The sequence below is a fragment of the Aethina tumida genome, chromosome 2 (genome assembly GCF_024364675.1).
Source record: "Aethina tumida isolate Nest 87 chromosome 2, icAetTumi1.1, whole genome shotgun sequence".
Lineage (NCBI taxonomy): Eukaryota > Metazoa > Arthropoda > Insecta > Coleoptera > Nitidulidae > Aethina > Aethina tumida.
In genome coordinates, this window is record NC_065436.1 from 24,420,971 (window position 1) to 24,445,546 (window position 24,576).

General features: G+C 29.8%; 7 protein-coding genes across 9 annotated transcripts; 4 read left to right on the forward strand and 3 right to left on the reverse strand.

Annotated features, from left to right (window-relative positions):
* Window positions 1-1,294: 1,294 nt before the first annotated feature.
* Window positions 1,295-3,475, forward strand: LOC109602398 (luciferin 4-monooxygenase). The gene is made up of 4 exons (XM_020018763.2): window positions 1,295-1,631; window positions 1,698-2,423; window positions 2,476-2,769; window positions 2,826-3,475. Exons 1-4 carry the CDS (start codon window positions 1,518-1,520, stop codon window positions 3,336-3,338), a joined length of 1,647 nt encoding a protein of 548 aa, XP_019874322.2. The 5' UTR covers window positions 1,295-1,517; the 3' UTR covers window positions 3,339-3,475.
* A 151-nt stretch (window positions 3,476-3,626) lies between these two features.
* On the reverse strand, window positions 3,627-6,222 carry LOC109602408 (clumping factor A). The gene is made up of 4 exons (XM_020018775.2): window positions 5,962-6,222; window positions 5,108-5,652; window positions 4,083-4,959; window positions 3,627-4,024 (listed from the first exon to the last, which is right to left on the reverse strand). Exons 1-4 carry the CDS (start codon window positions 5,964-5,966, stop codon window positions 3,943-3,945), a joined length of 1,509 nt encoding a protein of 502 aa, XP_019874334.2. The 5' UTR covers window positions 5,967-6,222; the 3' UTR covers window positions 3,627-3,942.
* A 968-nt stretch (window positions 6,223-7,190) lies between these two features.
* LOC109602402 (protein Daple) lies at window positions 7,191-11,384 on the forward strand. 3 transcript variants are annotated; one of them, XM_020018770.2, is made up of 6 exons: window positions 7,191-7,242; window positions 8,188-8,827; window positions 8,890-9,508; window positions 9,565-9,791; window positions 9,847-9,987; window positions 10,046-11,384. In XM_020018770.2, exons 2-6 carry the CDS (start codon window positions 8,207-8,209, stop codon window positions 10,994-10,996), a joined length of 2,559 nt encoding a protein of 852 aa, XP_019874329.2. In that variant the 5' UTR covers window positions 7,191-7,242; window positions 8,188-8,206; the 3' UTR covers window positions 10,997-11,384. The 3 variants fall into 3 exon arrangements, with proteins under 3 accessions (XP_019874329.2, XP_019874328.2, XP_049819060.1); XM_020018769.2 differs by having other exon boundaries at window positions 7,236-7,331; XM_049963103.1 differs by lacking the exon at window positions 7,191-7,242 and adding an exon at window positions 7,319-7,456.
* An 11-nt stretch (window positions 11,385-11,395) lies between these two features.
* On the forward strand, window positions 11,396-12,635 carry LOC109602410 (dnaJ homolog subfamily B member 1). The gene is made up of 4 exons (XM_020018778.2): window positions 11,396-11,940; window positions 11,994-12,160; window positions 12,217-12,317; window positions 12,395-12,635. Exons 1-4 carry the CDS (start codon window positions 11,712-11,714, stop codon window positions 12,567-12,569), a joined length of 672 nt encoding a protein of 223 aa, XP_019874337.1. The 5' UTR covers window positions 11,396-11,711; the 3' UTR covers window positions 12,570-12,635.
* A 248-nt stretch (window positions 12,636-12,883) lies between these two features.
* On the forward strand, window positions 12,884-15,385 carry LOC109602403 (dnaJ homolog subfamily B member 12). Its single transcript, XM_020018771.2, has 6 exons — window positions 12,884-13,084; window positions 13,135-13,425; window positions 13,478-13,734; window positions 13,995-14,107; window positions 14,169-14,332; window positions 14,470-15,385. Exons 1-6 carry the CDS (start codon window positions 12,952-12,954, stop codon window positions 14,583-14,585), a joined length of 1,074 nt encoding a protein of 357 aa, XP_019874330.1. The 5' UTR covers window positions 12,884-12,951; the 3' UTR covers window positions 14,586-15,385.
* On the reverse strand, window positions 15,376-19,760 carry LOC109602397 (lysosomal alpha-mannosidase-like). Its single transcript, XM_049963206.1, has 14 exons — window positions 19,673-19,760; window positions 19,051-19,153; window positions 18,936-18,993; window positions 18,492-18,883; window positions 18,276-18,412; window positions 18,092-18,225; window positions 17,557-17,985; window positions 17,313-17,503; window positions 17,035-17,261; window positions 16,668-16,981; window positions 16,300-16,570; window positions 16,082-16,208; window positions 15,684-15,940; window positions 15,376-15,633 (listed from the first exon to the last, which is right to left on the reverse strand). The coding sequence occupies exons 1-14, from the start codon at window positions 19,757-19,759 to the stop codon at window positions 15,409-15,411; spliced, it is 2,952 nt and encodes a 983-aa protein (XP_049819163.1). The 5' UTR covers window position 19,760; the 3' UTR covers window positions 15,376-15,408.
* Window positions 19,761-20,464: 704 nt separating this feature from the next.
* On the reverse strand, window positions 20,465-23,897 carry LOC109602412 (lysosomal alpha-mannosidase-like). The gene is made up of 12 exons (XM_049962986.1): window positions 23,846-23,897; window positions 23,395-23,786; window positions 23,175-23,311; window positions 22,983-23,116; window positions 22,688-22,925; window positions 22,445-22,635; window positions 21,991-22,393; window positions 21,616-21,935; window positions 21,291-21,561; window positions 21,102-21,231; window positions 20,791-21,044; window positions 20,465-20,735 (listed from the first exon to the last, which is right to left on the reverse strand). The coding sequence occupies exons 2-12, from the start codon at window positions 23,660-23,662 to the stop codon at window positions 20,508-20,510; spliced, it is 2,574 nt and encodes an 857-aa protein (XP_049818943.1). The 5' UTR covers window positions 23,663-23,786; window positions 23,846-23,897; the 3' UTR covers window positions 20,465-20,507.
* Between the last annotated feature and the right edge of the window lie 679 nt (window positions 23,898-24,576).

The following is a 24,576-nucleotide window of genomic DNA, read 5'->3' on the forward strand; positions in this document are numbered from 1 at the left end:
ACAAGGAAATTTGATCTTATTTTAAAAAGACCTTTAAGTCCCTGAATAAACTCTTCTAATAAATCTTTACTAGGTCCATCATCTAACATAAATCATCATCTAAAAACAAACTTACTAAAATTTTCTCACATACTTTGTCTCTTATTAGAAGACATTGATCTGCTTTACACGTCGTAGAGTTAATGCTTTTAAAAAAATTAAAATGCATCAGTTCGAGCACCGTGATGATTTTTTAATCCAAGATGTCGATACATCAAACTTTTACATCACCATTTCTTTGTTAGTAGATAAAATTAGCAAAGAGCGAATAATTCACCAAACATTTGTTCATAATGGATATTCATTATAACTCGAAACACCCTCTTACAAAGGAATGTGCTCCTTTTGATTTCTAAAGTTTTATTTTCTTTTAAAGAATGCCTTTCTTTTTTCATTGCAGCTTCTCAAAGTTCAAGTTGAACCTTTAAGAACTTCACAATAAGAGATTGGTTTTCAATACTCATTGTAGCCCGTTACAGCATTCGTGAAGTCCTTGAATGTATGAGTACAATAAAGTAATGAATGATCTTTTAATCACTCCCCTCATACTCATGTGACTGGTCAGTCGAATTGTTTTATGTTTACTAAATTTTTCATTGCAAATTGATCATTTAATTTAGAAGATACTTTATTTTATTTTATTTAGATCTATTTTTCATTTTATTAAAACAGATGACTTCAAAACTAGATTATAGTTTCCAAAACTTGCTCATTTTTTCTCAACTCTCTAATTCTCTATTCTCTTCTTTAAGTATATTTTTCTTTAGAGTACGCTACGTTAAATTCTTTAACTTTGACACTTGTGTTGACATATCTTGTGATGGATCCCCCTTAAGCTTAAAGAAACCCAAACACAGCTTTTAGAGTCGGTCTTCATTGGTTTATGGAGTTCATTTCACAATACCTTTGGACTAGATAATCTTATTATCGTGTCAAGTGTTTCATTATTAGCCAAAAATCGTTATTAAAAGTAGAGCAGTACTTTTCAACCTCAAAAATTCTTGAAACCTTTTATCATAATCATAATCAGTATCAATACTTTTAGCTTAAGTTTTTGGGGGCCTTTTTATTTTGCCTCCACATCCATGAGTAAACCTTGCATTCCTTACTTCCATGTTACCCAATTTATATAGTTTTGAGATCTGAATTCATGTGAACTCAATTATTTCGTTGGAACTGGACCCATAACCGGTTAACAGTTCAGATGTAGTCCAACAAAAGATACAGACAAATGTATTTCCGAGTTTCATTTTATTTAAACATAAATTTACAGACATTTTGTTGCCAAGTAACCGCTTACTTTAATATAAAAATGGGAAGTGTTCAATTTAGGTGAATAGATACTTATATATAAAATTATCTGATAACGTTATAACTGATAATCATTATGACCTGAACGTATAGGATTTAGTATTTTCAATACCTCACTGTACATAAATGATACTCTTTAAGACTAGTGCTTAAGATAAACCAGAAAAATGGACGAACGTATTATCACAACAAATAAAGTTAATTTTCCCAATATTCTTGGATTAGGAAAATGGTTATTCGATCAACTACAAAAGGCTGCAAGTAAAAATAAGATAGCTCAAGTAAGTATTAGAGTAATTTATAAAGTAGGAGAGTAATAACTGAATATATTATAAATTTTGATGCAGATCCTTGCGGAAACTGGAGAAACCGATTCTTACGCCTCATTACTCGAAAGATGCATAAGAACGGCCATAACTTTAAAGAAGAAAGGCATTGAGCAGGGCGATATAATATGTTCGTGTACAAACAACCATTTAAACAGTTGCGTCCCATTAATTGCAACACAATTTATTGGAGGAGTGTATGCATCTCTGGATCCGAGTTTGTCAGAATTCGACATGAGACTTTTACTGACCCAAGTGAGACCCAAGATTATATTCTCTAATTTGGAAAGTGCACCTATTTTAGAAGAGATTTTGCGGTCCGAGGGTACCGATTGTGAAATAGTCGTGTTCGGAGAAAGTGATGAGTACACAGAATTTGCTCAGTTTCTTGGCCAACAGCCCGAAGAAAGTGATTTTAATCCGGTTGAAATTGATATAACGACCACAGCCTTCATGTTTTTCAGCAGTGGCACCACCGGATATCCGAAAGCAATTTGTTCGAAACATTCAAATTTTATGACTCTCTTGGACTTGAACAGTATTCTGAAGCAGACTCTTGATTATGAACGTGTTGCATTCGAAGCGAAGCTAAGGGGGAATATGCCGGAAGTAAATATGTGGTACACCACTTATTATTGGTTGTCAGCAGTGTCGGTTTTGTTTCATGCTATTTTATTTGAAGGAATTTCGATAATATGTGATAAATTTAACACTACACAGTTATGGACTTTCATAGACAAATACAATGTAAGTAAAGTACTTACATATTTCTATTTACAAACGGAGTGATTGATTTTAGGTTCATACGCTCATGCTATCTTCCACTAAAGCAATACAAATGTGCAAATCTGAGAAACCACAAAATGTAGATGTAAGTCGTTTAATGAGGCTTGTGATTGGTGGCAATAAAACTCATGAAGAATTCGTCTTGGGTCTGCGAAATATGTTACCTAACACTACTGTATTTCAAATGTATGGTCTAACTGAAGCTGGTGTGTGCACAATATTTTTGCCGCCAATTAAGTCCCACATGATAAGTATTAGAAATAAACCAAATTCCGTGGGATATCCTGTTAATGGTTTTACATTTAAAGTAAGTGAAGTTTTTGAAATCGATAAACTGGTGTCATATTTATTTAGCGTTGGTAGATTGTAGATATAGAAACGGAAGAGATACTTGGTGCTAATGAAGTGGGTGAAATTAGAATAAAATCCGACACTGTAATGAATGGTTATTACAAATTGGATTCGTCGTTTTGTTTTGATAAAGACGGTTTCCTGAAAACTGGCGACAGCGGTTATTACGATGAGGAACGGTGTTTCTATATAGAAGATAGACTGAAAGAGGTTCTTAAATATAGAGACTGGCACGTTCAGCCACTTATTATTGAGCAAGAAATCCTTACGCATCCGGATGTGCGAGAGGCAATTGTTATAGGTGTACCTCATCCCGAAGATGGTGAACATCCTTTAGCAATTGTAGTTATAGACGAAAATTCTTCACTTACCCCAGAGGAACTAATAAATTATGTTGACCAAAAAGTGGACGACAGAAAAAGGTTAAGGGGTGGAGTCAAATTTGTAAATGAATTACCTAAAACACCATCAGATAAAATCAAGAGAATGGAAGTGAAGAAATGGGTAAACGAGGGAAAAATATAATCTTGGTGAACACTTAATAAAAAAATATAAATAATTCTGTTGTTAAGTATTTTATTGAATGTTACTGTGAATTTTTATACAAAAGGAAATTATTTACCATTACTTGATTAGAAATAAATAAAATATATAATTCTTAATTGGTTATTTATTTTTATTAAATAAAATATAAAACTATGGGAATTTTATTTCTACTATAAGTATAACAACTTACAAACTAATAAGATAATAATAACAATCAATGTATTTTTACATATTGGAAATTGGATATTGCTTATAACACACGCTTAATAATTACTATTAGTTAGTATACTCTTCTTAAAATTCTCAATAGTTAGAAATTTATTAAATATGATCCTAGTATTTATTGTAATTTACAAATAACTGATTGATCGTATTACAGAACAATTTGATATTTTTTTTCATTTAAAACGAGCAAATATAAACTTTCCGAACTTAATAATTCTATTCAAAAAATAAATATTTTGCAATTGGAATGAAGTTTTGGAAAATTATGAGTTATGAGTACATAATTATTAAACATGTATTTTGCTGTATGCATTTCAGACTTCAAGGAAAATATTTTGGAAATAAATATTTTTACAAACTAATATTCATCGTCATCTAATCTGAAATGGAAACGTTTGGGATGTGGATCTTCTTCTTCACTAGAATCGTCATCGTTATTTCTGTAATTAAACACAATACTCAGTTATAATTTTTCATATAAACAACAGGGGTATTTACTTATTACGTCGTCTATCAGCTTTGTGTAGTTTCATAATACTACCATCTACTTTATTGTTGTTTTTTTGTTTTTCATGGGAAAATTTAATACTATATTTAGTAGTTTTTGCTGGTTTCACATTTATTTCATCTTCATTACTTTCACTATCATTGTCACTCAAATCCTTTCTATTTTTTCCATTTTTTATACTGCTTTTAATGTCACCTTTCTTTGATTTCGTATTTTTATTATCGTTCTTCTTATTTATCCGTTTTTCTAATGTTTTATCTTCTTCATCACTTTCGTCCTCGTCATCATCTTCCTCACTTTTATCATCGTTGTTATCTTCATCACTATCATCGTCATCTTCATCATTATTCTCTTTATTTATTTTATTTTTTTTATTACTCTTCGAATTTTTAATTTTTCTTTTAAACTTATTTTCATCACTATCATTATCGTCATCATCATCATCATCATCATCATCATCATCATCATCATCATCATCATCATCATCATCATCATCATCATCTTTAGTTATTTTGTTTTTTTTGTTACTCTTCGAATTTTTAATTTTTCTTTTTAATTTATTTTCATCACTATCGTCATCATTATCATCATCATCATCATCATCATCAGTATCATCATCATTATCATCATCATCGTCACTATCATCGTCATCATCATCGTCATCATCATTGTCATCATCATCGTCATCATCATCATCATCATCATCTGTATCATTATTCTCACTTTCCCCGTTACTTTCATTTGAGTCGTCATTTTTCTTTAAATATTTTTTAGTTTGTAACAATTTTATATTTTTATTTTTGGGATTATTTTCCAATTTTGCTATAATTCCAGTCTTGATGCCCTTTTTAGAGGCTTTGGCAATTTCTAAAATAAAATTATATACACATACTTGCAAAAACTGTATTTTTAAAAAGAATTTGTTAACTTTAAATAACACTTCTTTGTAATTATTTTTATTTACAACTCTCAATTTAATTATTGATAATTTTGATTAATTTTTAATTATCCATACCTTTTGAGTCATTTTCGTCGCTATCGTCGTCATCATCATTTGCAAATTTTTTAGTTGATTTTTTATCTCCTTTAAGTTTAAGTTGTTGAAACTTTTCTTGAAACTTCGCTCTACTAATTTTGTTGCTTTTCTTTTGAAAATTATCTTCATCGCTATCTTCTGCACCATTTGCTTTGTATTTAGTTTTTTCGAGCTTATTGTTATTAATTAAGGGTTTTTTAAGACTTATATATTTATTTTGTTTACCATTTTTATTCACCTCTTCATTTGAATCGTCATCAGTCCATTTATTTTTCCTAAACGGTTCCAGATCTTTATTTCTTGTTTTTCCACATTGACCTTTCTTACAAATATCTTCATTCTGTTTATCCGATGGTTTAAATTCCAACTTTTTTTCAGATTTTGCTTTGAAACTACTTAGTTTAATAGTTTTTTCATTGCTTTCATTATCTTCATCATTAGTCTTTTTTAGTTTGCCGTTTGCTCTATCAGAATACGCTACTTGTAGTAATATGATGCACAGAAATAAATGCAGATATATATTTCTGAAACAAGCAATATTTGTTTGTTTGTTATAAACATTGTTATTAATTTAACAATTTGAATTATATATATATATATATATATATATATAAAACAAATTACATATATTAGTCACATTTTAGGTTAAGTGACGCATCTAACACATGTACAAACATAATTAAGTAAGTAGATTAAGAGGAATAAACAGGTGCGATTAAATCCACGTTAAAATATTTTTAGCTGGCAAAGTACTAAAATTTATTTTTAATACAGACTTGTTTAATACTATGTGATGTATAATAAAGAATAAATTTATCGAAAATCAATCTTACCTCATAGTTAAATAGGACGTGTTTTAAAAATTCACTCACAGCGTTTTATTTGAACAAAAAAAAAATATTTCGTAATACAGTTACATAAAGTACTATCAATTTAGTTTTTAAATAATAACTATATTTTAGACAGTTCAACACTTTTAAACATTTTCATTGAAAAACCGTTTTTCCTAATCTACGAAAATATACCGAAATGTAATAAATAATTTTCAGCCTTCTTTTTTATGATTTTGGAACGGGACAGTTGAAATTGGTGAATGTCAGTAGCACGACTAACATATTATAGGCTACGGAATAAATATACTGCTTATACTGAAAATAAAACCGATGTGTTTATTTTTAAGTTTACGGTTTCATATTAGCAGACTCGTTCAATTCAATCGACATTATTACGGATAAAATTAATGACACCTTGTTTACATTGACAAAAATGCTGAGAAACATCTAAATTTTGAATTATTCTAACAAATTTTAAAGAATTATTTATACATTAAATATTATTTGTTATATAATATGTTTGTTCTTATGTAACAATTTTAATCTCTATAATTGAATATATTTTTTAAAAACTAGATTTTATTAATTTAAATTTAAACTTGATTAATATGAACTTACTTACATTATATGTTATAAAAAATTGATAATAGTTCTTCACTCATTTGTTTAACATTATAATTTTTTATATTTCAGTGCTTAGTTTTAATAAACTTTTTTGTAACTTGTGGTGTGGTGAATGCGCCGGGTTAAATAATATAGATTTATTTAAATATATTTTTCAAACAACAATTCATAATTATTGCATCACGTTATGATATTAGTGATATTTCAGTTAATTAAAAATACAAGAGGTAATTTTAATACCTGTTTGTTACTTTTAACAATTAATTACCAACAATAGAAAACTAAAATCGTTTATCGTATTTGGAGCAAAGCCTTATTGCAACATTTCTAAAAATAAATTTCTTTGTAACTGATTAATTTGCTGTAAAATAAATTTGGCAACATATTCAGTAATTTACGTCTGTCTTTTTATTTAATCGTTATGTTGAGTTTAATTGTTAAAATTATTAATTTACATGTGCAAATATTACCCACAACGAAGTAATAAAGACGAAACGCCCCTGTAGTCGATATATTTTTAAAACTGGCATCGGTTCTCTTCACGTAGCTGACGTATGGGATAAATGCTTTCTATTAATAAAGACCAATACGTACGAGACCAAGTTAAATTTGTAGTTTTAGCTAGTAGTCTAAGTTTAAGGTTTAATTCAGAAAATTGTAAGTTCGTATTGTTGTAAACGTTGTGTTAGTCGTAGCAAAAAAATCTCCCTTTTTTCCCCAATTCTAGTGGACTAATTCAGAAAATAGTAAGCAATATTAATTGTGATAGTGTACTAATTTAACGAGCGTAATTTATTGGTGTTAGATATTTCAATTGAAGTTTTAGTTTATTTTAGTGATTTTGAATTCATTCAATGTAGATAAACTGGAGGTAAAGTAAATATATTATAAAATTATTTCAATTAAAATGACATTTTGAAAAAGCTTTCATTATACTATTATATCAAATCCTATGTTTATTTACCTGTTTATTCGATAATTTCCTGAAACACTGAAAATTATATTATTATATATAATAGTACAAATGTATATTAAAATTATTTGTATTTATTTCATTGTTTAATATTATAATGAGCAATTCTCAGAAGTATAATTACTTACTAACTTATGTATTTATCTTTTTTAAATCATCAATTATAAAATTAAAATTATTCCTTCTCCATGATAATTGAGGTTTTATCGTGTCTTCATGTTTACATTTTTCGGGAAAAAAATTTATTAATAATAATATATGGTATAACATTTTCTTATAAATAATATTATTTGTAGAAATATATAAATTTTAATGTTTTTTGATTTGTACACAAGACGAACTCGTGATTGTTATGGTCTAATTTTAGAGAATATTCCAGACAAGGAAACTGCGTTGATTTAATACCTATTTTAATATCCTTTGTCTCTCCTTTTAAAACACCGGTATAAAAAAAATTGGCAAATAAACATGTCTGTTTCTTTCTGAAAAATAACTATTTTTAATGCGGAGAAATAAGTTTTGATTACTCATCCACAATATAAACTTTACCTTTTGGCAATGGCCTGTCCAATTACCCGAAATTCTTCACGACAATATGCATCATCGTATAAATTTAAACTTGGTTTTAGAGGCGCAAAAATTCGAAAAATGGGAGGTTATTTCAGTACGTTGGGCTTTTCCGAGCAGCACAAACAAATTTGTTATGACAGTTTAAGCACTCAAAATTCCTTTACCCCCGACGAAACATCAATCGATAAAATTCAAGCCGAACATAAAGAAGAACGCAGTTTGAATCAACTTAGCCATGAGAACAGAGAAAAATTGAACGAGTTTAAGTTGGAGATTGCGAGGAAACACGAAAAACGAAGACAAATTCTTGCGGAGAAACGAAAAGAAATGGACGCCCTCAGACAGGAAGTGTTGCTGTTGAGGGAAGAAAACGAGAAACTGAAAAACGAACGTGGCGAATGCAAACCTGAGAATGATGGGAACATCGAAATTCAACGACTTCAAAGGGAAAACGAGGAATTAAAGATGACAATTGAAGAGAACAACAAAAGGTTGGAGACCATTGGTTGTTTGACACAAAGGAACAACGAAATGAGGATGCAAATTGCCGAAATGCAAAAAGAACTTCAGGAACTAAATACGGAAGCACTGAATTTCGAACAGGAACGGGAAGACTACAAAACACATGTTGTGGCTTTAAAAGATGTAATACACGTTTCCAAACATATGTTGCAGATACGTGAGGCGCAATTAAAAGAGGTAAGTCATAATTTATTAACAGTTGCCATAATAACATTATACTTAACATTTTACGTCTTCAGCTTAAAGAAAAAGTGGAAAGCATAGAAAAAACATTGGCTGGAAGAGAAATGAAACTACTCTCTCAAGATCTAAGAGAAGAATATGAAAGGCAATTACAAAATATAAGGAACCTTAGACAATTGTACGAAGAAAGACATCGAGTGAACAAATTGGAAAAGGACGAATTGATGGCTAAATTGGAAGAATGTAAAAAAGATCTGGAAGAAGAACAAACTAAACATGAAGAATCACGGAAACGAATAGAGGAGCTGGAAAATGCCAATTCAAATAAATACGACGAAATAAAATCATTAGAAAGCAATTTAGGTTTAAGTAAGGCCGAGTGTCGTGAATATCAAGCCGAACTTGCTGTGATTAATCAACTGTTTTCGGAAATACTCCTTGGATTTAATAACACACAGGATATTGATTTGGACAAGCTCAAAACGATTCTTGAAGAAAATCATGGATTGCTACAAAATATTGTCGTAAATGAAATATCCAAAGAAGTTTCGTCCGCTTTGCCGAAAGTGCTTTTGGATTTGGTAACTCAAGTCAATGAGAAGCAATCAACTGACAATGATGAAGCTGCCCTTGTCACATATAATGAAATCGAAAGTAAAAAGCCTAATGAATTAGGTAAGAATTATTCATTTGTACAAAATAAATAAATTAGTTGTTTTATTCATTTTTAGAAACAAATATAAGTTCGATTCATCAGTTGAATAGTGTCGATGAAATAGCTGAAAATTTACCAAAAGTCTGGAGAGTTCTCATCGAATTGTTGAGCCATCAACAAACACCAACAAATGAAATTTCAGAAGATCCTAATAATACAAATAATCCTTGTTATAAGGTTGTTGAAACTTCCAAAGGTCCAAATTTAGTAGCAAGCGTCAGCAAAACTTTCATAAGATTAAAGGTAAAGTATTTCTTATTTACGTAACCAAAATGTTCTAAATTATATTACTTTATAGGATTTAATTTTGGAAAAGAAATCTCTTGAAAAAGAAACAAATAAACTAAAACAATTGAACACACATCTTGAAAGTAGATTACAAGACCAAGAGAAGAGATTGGAAACAGTCACTAACGAATTAACTAAAACATGGCATGTGGTAGGTATTTTTAGTATGTTATAATTTTTTAAATAATTGAATATGTGTATAAATTTAGGTTGGCAAACTACAAAAACAACATCAATTGCTTCATACTCAAGAAAAAATCCTAAAATATGAATTGGCCCAGAAAAGGAAATTATTAGTCGAATTAAGGGAGCAGTTGGAATACAGTAGGGAAAAGTGGTTGCAAGCAAGGGAAAAGAATTCATCAACCGAACAGGAATGGAAAAAACTGAGAAAAGAATTTGCATCAAGACGTAACACATTAAGCTTTGAAAATAATAGCTGCGACAGCGGTTGCAGTGATGATCGAGAGTCCTCGTCCAGTGATGAGGAGCAAGACGAAATAGATTTATCTGAAAATATTCAGAATCCAATTGAAACGAACGCCTTGGACTCAACTGAGGCAGCCGAATCGGTAAAAGAAGTAAAAACTAATGAAAATAATTTAGATTTTAGCCTATGTTCTAATAGTACTAATGAAGTAGTTAAAACTGAATTAAAGACTGATTTAGTACCAAAGACAAACATTGAAAAGACAGATAGTGCAGTGCCGAATAAAAATTATTTGGACATCGACTCTAGTCCAATATTAAATAATGTTGAAACCACTGATGCTGTACCTAGTACTTCAACCCCACTAAGTGATGTTCCTAGTACTTCAGATACGCCGGTTGTTCCTAAACGGACATTGGAAGAAGTTTTAGCAGCTCGTGATGAAAGACTGAAAAGACTTGAATCTGAAGCCACTAAACTTGTAAACAAGGTTACCACCACCAATGAGAGAAGTGTTGATATAAGTAATAAATTAGATGAATTACATGAAGTTTATGGTGATGCATCTGTAAACAGCTCTAATCAGACATTGCCTCCCATTACAGAGGACTCTCTTGTGTCAGGAAACATTGGATTGCAGCGTGAGAGCGACAACTTATCCACTGCGGAAGAATCAAATGCGACCGAAAAAGGTCTAATTTCCACAAGAAGAAACAGCAATCAAGAATAGTAACATATCATTTAATTTTAAAACAAACAACCATGAAAATAAATATTCAAGTATGAGATATACATTACTTTATTTTTAAGGAAATACAAATTAGTTATTTATGAATGTTTATATACAAATATTTTTTCGAAATATAATGTATAGTATTTAAAAATTTTATTTTCAAATACTAAAATCTGATTGTTAGAAATTTAAACATGGTTATAGTAATTATTTATTTGTACAAAATAGCAAAATTAAATTGTAGAAAGTTTCTTTATACCCATATGTAACCCCAAATATATGTTTAAATATTTTTATATTTATCTAAATGTGTACCTACATATTATTAAGAATATTTATATGACTTTTGTAAGATATATATTATTATTAAATTATTTAAATATTATTAATGCATATTCATTTATATTTAGTCATTAAATATCTCTTTCGTAACAAGACGAGTTCATTAAATTCTCCATTTTTTATTTAAAACTTAAAATAATTTCAGTCCACACAGTAATTCATTATTGAACTTGCTGCCAAATTTTGACCATCTATTATAGAAGCACCCTCTATGTAGTTGCGCAATAAATAAACTTATGTAAAACAAAGTCATAGTAGGCTATGAACCGATGTTGCGCAAATCGGATCCGTCACCTGGAGACGGGAAGGAATCCTCCTTATCTTCGAGTACCAATGTGATGGTGAAGCTTCTTCGAATCCGGAGTCGGTAATGATTAATCTAAAGAAAATGGATAAAATGGCAAAACTACCAGAACATACCGCCGTGCAAGAACAAGAAATAGAGAGAGTAAAATCATGTCAAAATTATTATCAGATTTTTGACGTGAGTACGGACGCAACACAATCTGATATAAAGAAAGCTTATAAAAAACTTATATTGAATTTACACCCTGATAAAAATAAACATCCAGATTCTACCGAAGTTTTCAGGTCTACTGGTAATATTTATTTATTTGTATTTATAAATTATATACAATAATGATAATTGTAGTAAAAGCAATGTGTGTGTTAAGTGATCCTGAAAAGAGAAAGCACTATGACATTAAATTGGGAATTAAATTGACTAATTTTGATATTAAAGATACAATTGAAATTTGCACGAAACGAGGGCCAGTTCCAAAGCAACAAGAAAAACGCAGAGCACATACTAACAATGACGTAAGTATATTTTTAAAAATTTGCTATTATGCCATACAATAATCATAATATTCCAGAATATCCAATACAGTGAGCTTTCACATTGGCTTCTCACATTAATGCCCATTGTGCTACCCCTTATTAAAATTGATCCTGCATACAGATTTCGACTTAGTTCGTATGTATATATTCTTAATTTTTTTCGAACTTTCTACTACTGTTATATTGTTTGTGAACAACTTATTTATATTTCAGAGAATATGTTATTTCACGAGTAACCCAAAACTTAAATATATTATATTTTGTGAAGGACAATTTCAATGAGGAAGATCAGGAATCCGTTAAAAGCGTGGAAAAACGGGTTGAAGCAAATTATATGCTAGGAATTAAGACAGTTATTAAAATACTTTCTGTATTATATTGTAATTAAATAAGTGTATATTTAGTGAAATAAATTATTTGTCATTTCTTGGTAATAAAAAATTGTTTTAAAATATTTTTATAATTCCCATTTTTTATTTCCACAATACAGGAGTGGCCAATAACACACATTACAATCTTAACGTTAATTAGGAAACGCAAACCTATAATTAAACAAAATCAAAATATTTTATATATAACTTTAAACAAAACATTTATTATTTTGTTGGGTATATTTTAAATAAATTCTTTTGCCGCGCATTATTGTGACGTCAACAAACAATTTTAAGTTGGTACTCTGCGTTCTGTGGGTCAGCTGTTTAATTAATGACAGTTGTATTTCGTTTTCCATTTCATATTGACATATTTTATAATTTTCTTGTGAAGCAATAATGGACGGGAACAAAGATGAGGCAGAAAAATGTATTTCCATTGCGGAGAAATACATAAGCGAACGAAACCGAGAGAAGGCGGAAAAATTTTTACATAAGGCAGAAAAATTGTATCCTACACAAAGGGCAAAAGGTTTGTAAACAAGTGATTAATTGGATATATTTTATTGTGTAAATTTGTAGATCTATTGGAACAAATAAAGTTGATTGCCCCTGCCCCACCAGAGACCGAACAACCTAGAAAGAGACATGTTGCAAACAAAGTTGACGAGCCACCAAAAACACCAGAGTATACTCCACAACAAGAAAGTGAAGTAAAAAGAGTTAAATCATGTAAAGATTATTATGAAATACTTGGTGTTAGCAAAGATGCTACTGACTCTGACATTAAGAAAGCTTACAAGAAATTGGCCTTAAATTTGCACCCTGATAAGAATAAATATCCAGGTGCTGCCGAAGCCTTTAAGTCTGTTGGTAAAATGATACCATTATATTTGTAATATGAAATATTTACATACATTTTTAGGAAATGCTGTGTCTGTATTGACTGATCCGGTCAAGAGGAAACAGTATGATATGTTTGGAGAAGAAGATCGATTGTCAGCTTCAAGAGCTCAGCATCAACAAAGATATACTTTTGACACTGAATCCCCTGAAGAAATTTTCAATATGTTCTTCGGTGGTGGTTTTACAGATTCCAATGTTTATGTCAGAAGAGGAGGACGTTGGCAACGTCAGACAGCTTCTAGCCAACAAGAAAACAATCATGCACATAATAGAGATGTAAGTTAACTCTTATTTTAATAGACATTTTAAAAGGGACATAATTATTCATTTATCATAATTAACTGTGTTTATGTATGCAATATTCCAAATTACTTTGTGGTCTTTTGTATGGTAATATTTTCATTTCAAATGCAATGCTCCTATAATGATTCAACTTTCTTCCATATGATGAAGTGCTTTGTCATTGAATTTATAATTTAATTAAATAAAATTTTATATTTTTTATTGGAAATATAATTTTTAAAAATTTATTTCAGAATCATCAATTCAGTGGGTTTATACAGATGTTACCAATTTTACTGGCTATTGTATTGTCAATGGCATCAAGCTTCTTTATATCTGATCCAGCATATAGCCTACAAGTTAGTGCGTAAGTATTGATTTCCTTTTAAAATTGTTTCAGTATATATAATAAAATATTTATATTTCAGAAAGTACCCTGTTGCTCGAGTTACACAAAATTTGCATGTTCCATATTTTGTAAAGGATAATTTCCATTCTGAGTACCAAGGATCTGTGAAGAGATTGGAAATGTCTGTTGAGGAAGAATACATCACCAATCTTCGACACGCCTGTTATAGGGAGAAAAATTACAGTAAATGTTTTTCGTATTTTTTATATAATGTTTATTCAAAACTTTGTCATATCACAATGGAGATAAAGATAATGTTTTCTTTGTAATATATTTATGTCAGTATTATTCAGTTGACTAAAATATTTATCATTTTTCAGAGGATTCAATGATTTGGAAAGCGAAAAACTTTGGCGACCGAGAGTTATTCCATAATGCGCAAAACATAAAAATGCCCTCATGTGATCAACTTAATGCCCTGAGAAGTCATGGATAAACATGGAAGTGTATAACTAGTTTAAATTGTTTAAATTATCTAGAAGTTATTTATTTTATCAATGATAGGTGAAGTAGATGATTTTCGTCAGTATTTGAAAGGATTGTTTTTATTGAAACAGCAATGGAATTTTTAAATTAAAGTTTTATATAACGATAACAGTTATAAATGTTGTTAAATATTACAATAAAATAGTTTTAGGTTTTTCTATAAGCAATTAAAAGATTTTGAAAATATTTGAGCTGTAATATGCATATTATAAATTTTTCACAAATTTGTATTGCATCTCGTGTAATTATGTAATTAGGCGTAAATGCGTGAGTTTGTATAAAAGCGTTATTTGCGTTATAATTAAATTAGGTGTTGGGCACATACTGTGTTTTGCATTCCTGTATGTTTTGAGATGTCAGTTTCTAGTCATATTATTGTGCATTTAGTGATGTTCACGATTTTAAATTAATTTATGATTGCTATTGATTTTAATCCTATATTTGTAAGAAGAATTATTGAAATTTAAATAATCAAATTGCATGTGTTTCATAAAAATCCTCATTATTAATCACTCAATCAATTCTCTCCATTGTTTAGGCAGCTTTGGAACTATTTATAGACTTTGTTACGCTATTTGTCTTACATAAGAATATTAACAGGCAATTGCCTTTCCTAAATAAAAAATGAAACTCAATAATGCATAAAATTTTGAGATAGCATACATTTTAACAGTAAATACCTATAGTACATTGTAAATTAAATATTCAGGGAGTTGTTGATATATTTATAAATAAAATGCCTTAATTTCACATGCTTTTATTTAATTAAAAAATTAGTATCTCTCAATTGTTGCAATAAACGTCCTTATTTGCATAGGAGCCAGAGTGATGGATAAATCTGTATCAGCTCTTAACATTCTCTTCTTTCTGTTCAAAATGTTTGAGGCTTCTGTTTCTTCAATTTGTGGCCACTCAAGCCTTGTAATTTCAGATAATTGGGCATTTCCATCTAAAGATCTCTCTTCAAGTGATTTTATGGAAAATGTTGTAAATAAGTCCTAAAATTATATTCGGAAAAATTTGGCCAGTTTTAAATTATAATTCTTACTGTTAGGTCCACTGTGACTTCCTTGGATAGTTCTGGATCTTCATCTTTCTCAAATAGATGTTCCAGGCGGATGATTAGTTGATTCTCACTTTCATTCCATGGTGCTAAAGTTAAGAGGTGCACGTTTCTAGGAAGGTCTTTGTTTATGAATGATTTAGATTTTTCCAAAATATTTTGTTTAGGATAAAACGGAACTGGAGACAGTGTTACCTTCTGTGCAACAAGGCGTTCAATGGCATTTGCAGACTTAAAGTCACCTAAAAATATCAATTAAATGGCGTACACAATTGCAACTCTTGACAGGTATTCTTAATCTACCAACGGTAAGTTTTCAAGGTAAGTACAAGAATTGTATTAATGAATTTTAAAGTAATTGTATATAATGCATAAACATTTACCATATCCTTCCTTTGGTGCAATGGTTATATAATGCGATCCTCTGACTACTAGACCAGTACCGTATTCAATTTCATATAAATGTTCACCTACACCTCTGTTGTCATCATTTAACAATCCCCTGTGAAGCTGAAGAAATAATAAATTTAAAGAAAAGTATAAATAAATATATTTTTTTATTAATTTTAAATTAAAACCTTGTATTTTAGTAATAACTTACCATCAACTCAATCCAACCATCTCTCAGACTTGCACCACCTTCAGACCTATCTACTATTACGCCAAATTGAGTATCGCTATTTTTAATGTTCATTCTTGTATTAACGGGGTAGTAGTTCCCGGCCTGAGGTTCTTCTCCAGTGTAATCATAATCGGGTCTATGGTCCCTCTGCCTTTTCATCATTTCCCTACCATTCGAGTCCGTGTAGAAAATACTTTCAGACGCCATTGTTGATGAGTACCTCAGAATAATATCCTTTGGTATATTGTCTCTGGAAAAGTCCATTTTTATTTACATAATCTAATCAAATTATTAATAACATTGAGTCTTTAATAATATAACAAACAAAGAAGAATAGTAAAACACACCCAACATCGATTGGACCAACTACCCAGTCAATTTCCATAAATTCTGCGTCTTTGTATATACGAATTATATACTGAGCCCAATCTCTGAAAGTTTGTCTAACTTCAATTATATCTCCATCAGTATTAAGAACTTCAGTTATAATATTGTGAGTCAATTGTTGAGCTGGTTGCTGGTTTTCATCAGGTCTGAAAATGTATGCGCCCGAGTGTGGAGCGTTATAATATAATAACTCAATTTTTACTTCAATTTCAGCACCATTAAGTTTAATGTGACTCACTAAGTTATTGTCCTTATTAATAATAATATACTGATTCTAAAAAAGAGTAATATTTTTTTACATTTACTAACTTCTAGTTATTAACTTACTTCAAATCCTATTTTAGCATCTTCTTTTAGATTAATTAAAGGTTTGAATGTAGGCTGAGGTCGTTTAACTTTCAGGTCTTTATAAATTGTAAAAACGTTCGAACTGAGTGCTGGTAAATCAGCTTTAAATATTAAAATATTATCATGCAAATTTCCTCCAATATCATCAATAACATAATCATATGATCGCATTGGCTTTGTAATATGTGAGAAACTTATTTCGTCCCCTAAAAATTGTACGGTAATGAAAAACAAAATGTAACGTTAAATCAAAGTACCTTCTTGATTTTTCACTTTCCAATCGGTTCCACTTACAGGAACTTGGATGAATTGAGTTACTTGTCGTGCTATAGGATTATATAAAAGAACATTTACACTTTCAACACTTTCAGTTTCTAAACAAATACTGACATTAGCAAGTGGGCAATATTGAAGATTTAAAACATTTTCTTCAAATCCCAAAAGTTGACTAAAATATGAATATTTTAAATAATCAATTTAATTATTTTCTATTGAAAATACCTTAATGCTTCACTAGTTATTTCAATTGCGTTACTAATTCCAGCTGATAAATGTTTGTGATAGTCTTTTTCGACAGCTTGTTTTTCTGTTCCAGTTATGGCATCATGATGTTGCATAACTCCCATAGCTTCTTCTAGTGCCCTATTTTTGTCGGATGACAAGCCTGTGAGAGCAGAAAGTTGTTTGGTTACTTGATTAATACTGTTTCCTATTCTTTCGAAACGTTTTGATGAAGCCCTGGATGTGTAGTATCCAGTCCAATAATCATGAGAATTATCAGCGTAAGGCATAAAGTCATCTGTTTTAACTTCTAATTTTCGATTGTTTGATTTAATAAATTCGTTAACAGCCTTTGCATAACATGAAGGTGTTGAGTATATCATATTTATTTCTTGTCCGTCAATTGTTGGATTAAATTTTTTAAAACCTCTAAAATTAAAATGTGTTTATTTTTTATTATAATAAAGCAGTTTGAAAAAAATTAAAAATATGTTCTCTTTTCATTTAATATAAATAAAAAACAATGGTGACTTACGCAATTAATCTGTCAATGTTAATGAAATATTTTTCAGCCCAGGTCCATTGGAAGTCATCACCAAATGTGATCAAAATGTTATTTGTTGGATAATGGTCCTTATAATCTTTAATACGTTCAACAAACAGATCAATCTAAAATATAATTAATCAATTTAACCATTAAGTAGGATAATTTTACTTACTCTTTCTTTTAAATTATATCTGTCTGACTCCTCATCAGGAATCAGAATGGGATCACCACAACCTTTGTCCCAGCAAAATCCACCTGGGTAATTATAATGATGGTTTAAAGTTGAAAATAAAATGTTAGATTCGCTTCCTTAAAAATAACAAAAAGTAATTTTTAGTACATTTCAGTTTATCTATTAATTTTAATTTAATTAATCAAGTTAAATTACCTAGATTGGCACTAGAGGTCCAAAGGGTGTCCATTGCTTTATCTTTTTCCCTTCTTGCTTTATCTCTATAGTCAATTCTCGCTGTGAAAAATGAATCAAAGCCCATTTGAGTGAATAACGAAGCTTGTTCCCTTGAATGTCCGAAGGGATCGATTTGCCAACCAACTCTTGGACGAGCACATTTTCCCAAGGTGTCTTTCAAATATTTAAGACCCAAAGTAAATTGATCAATGGTACTCTGATAGTGAGATGCGGCTTCGTCATTCATACTCCAAGCTCCCCCGATGATCTCTAGTCTACCCTCGTTCACAAGATCCTTGACAATATCAATTGTTTCTTGTGACTGTTTCGATAACCACATTTTAAAAAATGCTGTTTCTACTTGAATAAACCTTAAACAATGCGTTAATATATTTAAAGTATAAGACTATAGTAAAAACTAACCTTCTTTTAGAGTTTTGGGATAATCCAGCAATTGTAGATCCAATAATGTTTTCTACAGCTATCAAGAAAATGTGGTAATGAAATAATCAATTGTTTTTAATTTTATATTACTTACTTCCACTGTAGTATCCATTGACAGTGTTTAACCACCCTACATCATCGTGGGAATGCGGTACAAGATGCACATTCAGTTTGTTCGGATCAATTGGATGGCAAGCCTTAAAATATTTATATTCAATTTCATAGAAAAATTTGTGTATTATAATTTATTTTTTAATATAGACTTAAAGTATAAGTATTTGTTATAAATGTTTCATAATTGTTTTTCTTTTAAATTTTTCGTACATTTTAGGCATTTCTAATAGAAGTTTAACTGCCTATTTACTAAGATTGATTTTAGAAATTTTACAGGTTGAAATAAAAATATAATTAATATTAGTATTTATGGCAACAGCATAATCAAGTTTTAAAGTGTTTATATTAATAATTAGTTTATCTTGATAATCTGTAATATAAAAAATAATATTTTATTTATAAATATATATTGTTTGATGGTAACTGATTTATTTATTAATGATTATATATATATATATATATATATATATATATATATATATATATATATATATATTCTAAAAATTAATCTGTATTACTGTATTACAGATTTCATCCATTATTACGAATGATAGATTCGCTGTAATCTGAGATATAAAACCTAAGAAATTAATTATACTTACATCATAAGTTTTGCATACGATGTCATCATTTATGGTAAAATTAAATGGTTTCGTAAACACAACTGGTAATAGTAATATAAACCACATGTATTTCATGTTTGTTGTGTATCTTTCGATGAAACTTAATAAACTGATGTAAATATGTAACAATAAATCTTTAAAATAATCAGTATATGTGAAGTGCTTTGAAGTTGCATGGCAACAATTTGATGAAAAGATAACTATTTTTGAAATGTTTTAGCATATTGATAAGATAGTTGGTCAGTTCAACAAAATAAATCTTCGTGTATATTAGGTACATGACTTCATTTATGTTTTTCTATCATGAAATACTGAACCAGTCTCAGAACTATATAAATGAAAGTTGTAGAAAGTTCATTTATATTTAATAAAACTGCTTATTTAGTCAAAGCGATCAATTAGGTCACGAGTTATACTCAAAAACGTAATTAAAACTGCAAAAAAGTCAAAAATACATTTTTCGAAAATGCTTCCACAAAACAATTTCCGTGTTTATAGGAAAACCATAGTGGGATATAAAAGGCTGTAAAACAATGTATTTATTTGAACGTGAGATCCTACATTTGAAGTAAACTGCAAATATTTAGTTATTGAAAAAATAATATTTTTTTATTAGTAATTAGTTATTAGTTATAGTTTATTAGTTATTTGTTATTTAGAATTATAAGGTATTCTAAATTTATATTTTTTATTAACTTCTCTATACATAAAACATTGGATAATTTGGTTAAGGTATTCATTATATTTAAATATAGTAAAAAAGGTAATATTAGACTTATTTATATTTTTTATTTCACAAAAAGTAGTATACACATTATTTTCTTGTAATTGTTGCTACAAACGTTCTTATTTGCATAGGAGCTAGGGTGATCTTCAAATCGGAATCATCCCTCATCATTCGTTGTTTTATTTTTAACACTGGCGATGAAGTTTGATCCTGTTGAACTTGAGGCCATTTCAATCTATTCGCTTCTGATAATGGTGTATTTCCAGCCAGAAGAGTTTCTTTCAACGAAATGATGTCGAATGTTGTAAACAAATCCTGCAAATATACATACATAAGTAATATATGAAAGAGAAATAAATAATATTCTTACAGTTAAATCTACAGTAACATCCTTAGACAACGTTTCATCGTCTTCCTTTTCTAGAATATGTTCCAACCTGATCAGAATAGTGTTTCCATCTTCGCTCCAACTATCCAAAGTAAGAAGGTGTACATTTTCAGGCAGCTCTCTAGATATAAAAGACTTAGTTTTTGGAATATCCTTATTGTTAACAAAGAATAACCAGGGTGCTAAGTGCTTCCTTTGTGCTATTTGCCGTTCAATAGCTGCCATTGATTTTGTTCCTACGTTAGAATAAATTATAAAAATAATAGTTTTAAATGTTTAATAGTTTAACTAACCATCACCCTTCTTCTTTGGACCTAGAGTCACAAAATGTGAAGCTCTTATTACTAGTCCAGTGTTATATTCTATTTCATACAAATGTTCGCCAACTCCTTTTCCATCATCATGTAGCAATCCTCTATTAATCTAGATAAATATTTTATTTAGTTAAATAAATTTCAAGAAGTTTAAAGTATTAAATTTACCATAAGTTCTACTTCGCCATTATTTAAACTAGAACCACCTTCAGATCTATCTGTTAATACAGCGAATTCATTAGTGTCATCAGTGATAACGATTCTAGAATTAACTGGATAATAGTTGTTAGCTTGTGGTTCTTCTGTTGTATAATCGTAAGTGGGCCTCCAATCTTTTCTGCGATAAATGAGTTCTCTACCATTTGAGTCGGTGAAGAAAACACCATCAGTCGCCATGTCTGTTGTATATCGCATTATCATTTCTTTACCGATTTCATCACTAAAATAAAGTAATATAGAATCGAAAATCTAGAATAAATTCAGGCATACTTACCCTACATCAATTGGTCCTGCAATAAAATCAAATTCAATAAAATCTTCATCTTTGTAAACACGAATAATTTGTGTTGCCCAATCTCTCCATACTTGTTTAATTTCTCTAACGACGTCACCATCATCTATCAGAATGGTATTTTGCACAGAACCATCAAAATCCTTTGCGTTTCTATCATTCTGATCTGTTCTAAATATGTATGCTCCTGATTGAGCGGAAGCTTTGTAGTACATCATTTTTTGTTTCACATTCATTGTAACGCCGTTCAAAGTAATCGATTTTACTAATTTTGTATCCCCATCTATTGTGACATATTTATCCTAAAAATTAATTAAAAACTTATTATGATTTTAGAATTAAAAAACAATCACGAACCTCAAATCCAACTATTTTATCTTCACCTAATTTCATTTCTTCATTCAGAGCTTTAGTATTATTTTTTAAGTTAGTCTTTTTAATGTTGTAAATACTATAACCCAGTGCCGGCAATGTTGCTTTGAAGATCAGCACATTTTCATGCAAATTGCCTCCAATGTCCTTTGTAACATAATCAAATGTGCGAATTGGCTTAGTTACAGCCACTTCCACCTCCTCACCTTCAGGATTTGTTACCTTCCAATCATCACCACTAACTGGCACTTGAATGTAGTGGGAAACAGATCTAGCTAGGGGGTTGTATAGAAATACATTGAATTCATCTTTTTCTGTTTCTGTACAAATACTAACATTGGCTAGAGGACAATGTTTGAGCTTGATGTCATCTTGTCCCAAGAGGTTTCTATAATTTGTTAAATTAGATAACGTATTTCAAGTATATAAAGATGCTTACGTTATTGCATCATTTCCAACTTTAATGGTATTTTCAATGCCCATAGAAAGCGATCTGTGGTAGTCTTTTTCAACTGCTTGTTTTTCTGTACCAGTTAGAGCGTCGTGATGTTGCATTACACCAAGACCTTCTTCTAATTCTAAATTTAGACCATAAGGAAGACCAGCAAATACGGATAATTGCCTTACTGCCTATAATTAATTTAAGTGAACAAATATTAATAAGAAATACTTCTATATATACCTGTAATATATTATTTGCCAGTCTTTCGTATCTTTTTGATGAAGCTCTTGAAGTAAAGAAACCACTCCACACTTTATTAGCAGTGTCTGCATAAGGCAAAAAGTCATCAGTTTTTAAATCTAGGGTTATATTTTTGGCTATAACGATATCATTTACCGCCTTAGCGTAACATGAAGGGGTGGAGTATATAATGTTCATTTCTTTATCTCCAACTTTTGGATTTAATTTTTCGATACCACTAAAATATTAAAAATTGGCTTGTATTATATTTAATTTAATAAATTGTAACACTTACGCCATCAATTTATCAAGATTATTATAATATCTTTCTGCAGATTCCCATCTATTGTCACCTCCAAAGGTAAGTAGTATATTATTGGTCGGGTACCATTCTGATACTTCCTTTACGAGACTTGCAAATTTGTTTACCTGTAATTGTGTTACTTTGATAAATAAAATTATATATTAATTTTTAACAAATTCTTACCCTTTCTTCCAAATTATACTCAGGGCTTTCTTCATCGGGAACAATAAATTTAGCATCACACCAAATGTCAAAACAAAAATCATCAGGGGCATTGTAATGGTCGTACAATGAAGAAGTGAAAATATTTGAGTCACTTCCTATAGAAAAAAATATATTTATGTATAATGTAACCTTACACTTAGTATATATATTGATTAATTATTGGGTTAACAATGTTTACCTAAATTTGCGCTTCCTGTCCATAAAAGATCCATTGTTTTTTCCGCTTTCCTCTTAGCTCTGTCACGATAATCGAGTCTGGAGAAATAGAATCCGTCAAATCCCATTTGTGCAAACAACGAAGCATGTTCTCTACTGTGACCGAATGGATCGATTTGCCAACCGATTTTCGGTCGTGAACATTTACCTAAGTTGTCTTCTAAATATTTAAATGCTGTGCTAAATCCATCAATAACAGATTGGTAATGAGCAGTGGCTTCATCACCCATACTCCATGCTCCTCCAATTATCTCCAGGCGACCCTCTCTAAGTAATTCTCTGACAAACGATTTTGTTGTGTTGGTTTGTAGGGTCCACCAACGCTTGAAATATGCTGTTTCTACTTGTATAAATCTGAATAATAATTTTTCGTAATAATTATTAATTTAATTATGTTAATTAGGACTACGTACCTCCTCTTTTCATTTTGAAGAAGTCCTCCAATGGCTGAACTAATAATAGTTTCCACCGCTAAGATAAATTTCGCAATAAATAAAAGACAAATATTTGTACAATAAAAACTTACTATTATAAAAATATTGATCTACCGTTTTTAGCCAACCAACATCATCGTGAGAATGTGGTACAACATGGACGTTGATTTTATTTAAGTCTATTGGATGACAAGACTGAAATTTAATTGCAGTTATTGATTTAATATTAAATTTTTGTTTTGTGTAGTACTTACATCGTATCCCAAACATTCGTCATCGTCACCATCGTCTCCAAAACTCAAAGGTTTTCCGCAAACTATTGATATAGTTAAAAATAAAATAAGTAAATTCTTCATCTTAAGACGATTCTATCGAACCAGTAGAAAGTTCTGTTGAATCCTAGATGAACTAATAATTGTTCATATTATTTTGTTCTCAAAATTATCTTTTTTAATCCATTTTATCAATTAATTATTATTGACGTGTGTTGTGAAGTGGACTAAAACACTGATTACATTAAAAATAAGATGTTTATCTTTATCATGTTGTTGCTAACAGAAACATGAGCTTATTAACTTTTTAATAATTGATTTATAATTTTAAAAATAAATTTAAATTACTAATAAATTCATTTTACTACAATTGATTGCTCCAGATTTAAATAAATTTAGTAATATTTATTTAAATCTGGTGTAATCAATTCTAGTTGT

Coding starts and splice junctions, on each gene's coding strand:
- LOC109602408 (XM_020018775.2), bottom strand. Junction 4,960..5,107: donor CGACGAAAATGACTCAAAAG/GTATGGATAATT, acceptor ATTTTATTTTAG/AAATTGCCAAAGCCTCTAAA. Junction 4,025..4,082: donor GCTGATAGACGACGTAATAA/GTAAATACCCCT, acceptor GTTTAATTACAG/AAATAACGATGACGATTCTA.
- LOC109602402 (XM_020018770.2), top strand. CDS start 8,207: ATGGGAGGTTATTTCAGTACGTTGGGCTTTTCCGAGCAGCACAAACAA. Junction 9,509..9,564: donor TAAAAAGCCTAATGAATTAG/GTAAGAATTATT, acceptor ATTCATTTTTAG/AAACAAATATAAGTTCGATT. Junction 9,792..9,846: donor AAACTTTCATAAGATTAAAG/GTAAAGTATTTC, acceptor ATTACTTTATAG/GATTTAATTTTGGAAAAGAA.
- LOC109602412 (XM_049962986.1), bottom strand. CDS start 23,662: ATGGGTGATGAAGCCACTGCTCATTACCAATCTGTTATTGATGGATTT. Junction 23,312..23,394: donor GACAGGAAGCGCAAATTTAG/GTAAACATTGTT, acceptor TTTTTTCTATAG/GAAGTGACTCAAATATTTTC. Junction 20,736..20,790: donor ATGTTACTGTAGATTTAACT/GTAAGAATATTA, acceptor GTATATTTGCAG/GATTTGTTTACAACATTCGA.
- LOC109602403 (XM_020018771.2), top strand. CDS start 12,952: ATGGACGGGAACAAAGATGAGGCAGAAAAATGTATTTCCATTGCGGAG. Junction 13,085..13,134: donor TCCTACACAAAGGGCAAAAG/GTTTGTAAACAA, acceptor GTAAATTTGTAG/ATCTATTGGAACAAATAAAG. Junction 13,426..13,477: donor CGAAGCCTTTAAGTCTGTTG/GTAAAATGATAC, acceptor ATACATTTTTAG/GAAATGCTGTGTCTGTATTG.
- LOC109602410 (XM_020018778.2), top strand. CDS start 11,712: ATGATTAATCTAAAGAAAATGGATAAAATGGCAAAACTACCAGAACAT. Junction 12,161..12,216: donor GAGCACATACTAACAATGAC/GTAAGTATATTT, acceptor ATAATATTCCAG/AATATCCAATACAGTGAGCT. Junction 12,318..12,394: donor TACAGATTTCGACTTAGTTC/GTATGTATATAT, acceptor TTTATATTTCAG/AGAATATGTTATTTCACGAG.
- LOC109602398 (XM_020018763.2), top strand. CDS start 1,518: ATGGACGAACGTATTATCACAACAAATAAAGTTAATTTTCCCAATATT. Junction 2,424..2,475: donor CTTTCATAGACAAATACAAT/GTAAGTAAAGTA, acceptor GATTGATTTTAG/GTTCATACGCTCATGCTATC. Junction 2,770..2,825: donor TTAATGGTTTTACATTTAAA/GTAAGTGAAGTT, acceptor TAGCGTTGGTAG/ATTGTAGATATAGAAACGGA.
- LOC109602397 (XM_049963206.1), bottom strand. CDS start 19,759: ATGTGGTTTATATTACTATTACCAGTTGTGTTTACGAAACCATTTAAT. Junction 18,994..19,050: donor CAATGGATACTACAGTGGAA/GTAAGTAATATA, acceptor TTTTCTTGATAG/CTGTAGAAAACATTATTGGA. Junction 17,262..17,312: donor GAAAGTGAAAAATCAAGAAG/GTACTTTGATTT, acceptor TACAATTTTTAG/GGGACGAAATAAGTTTCTCA.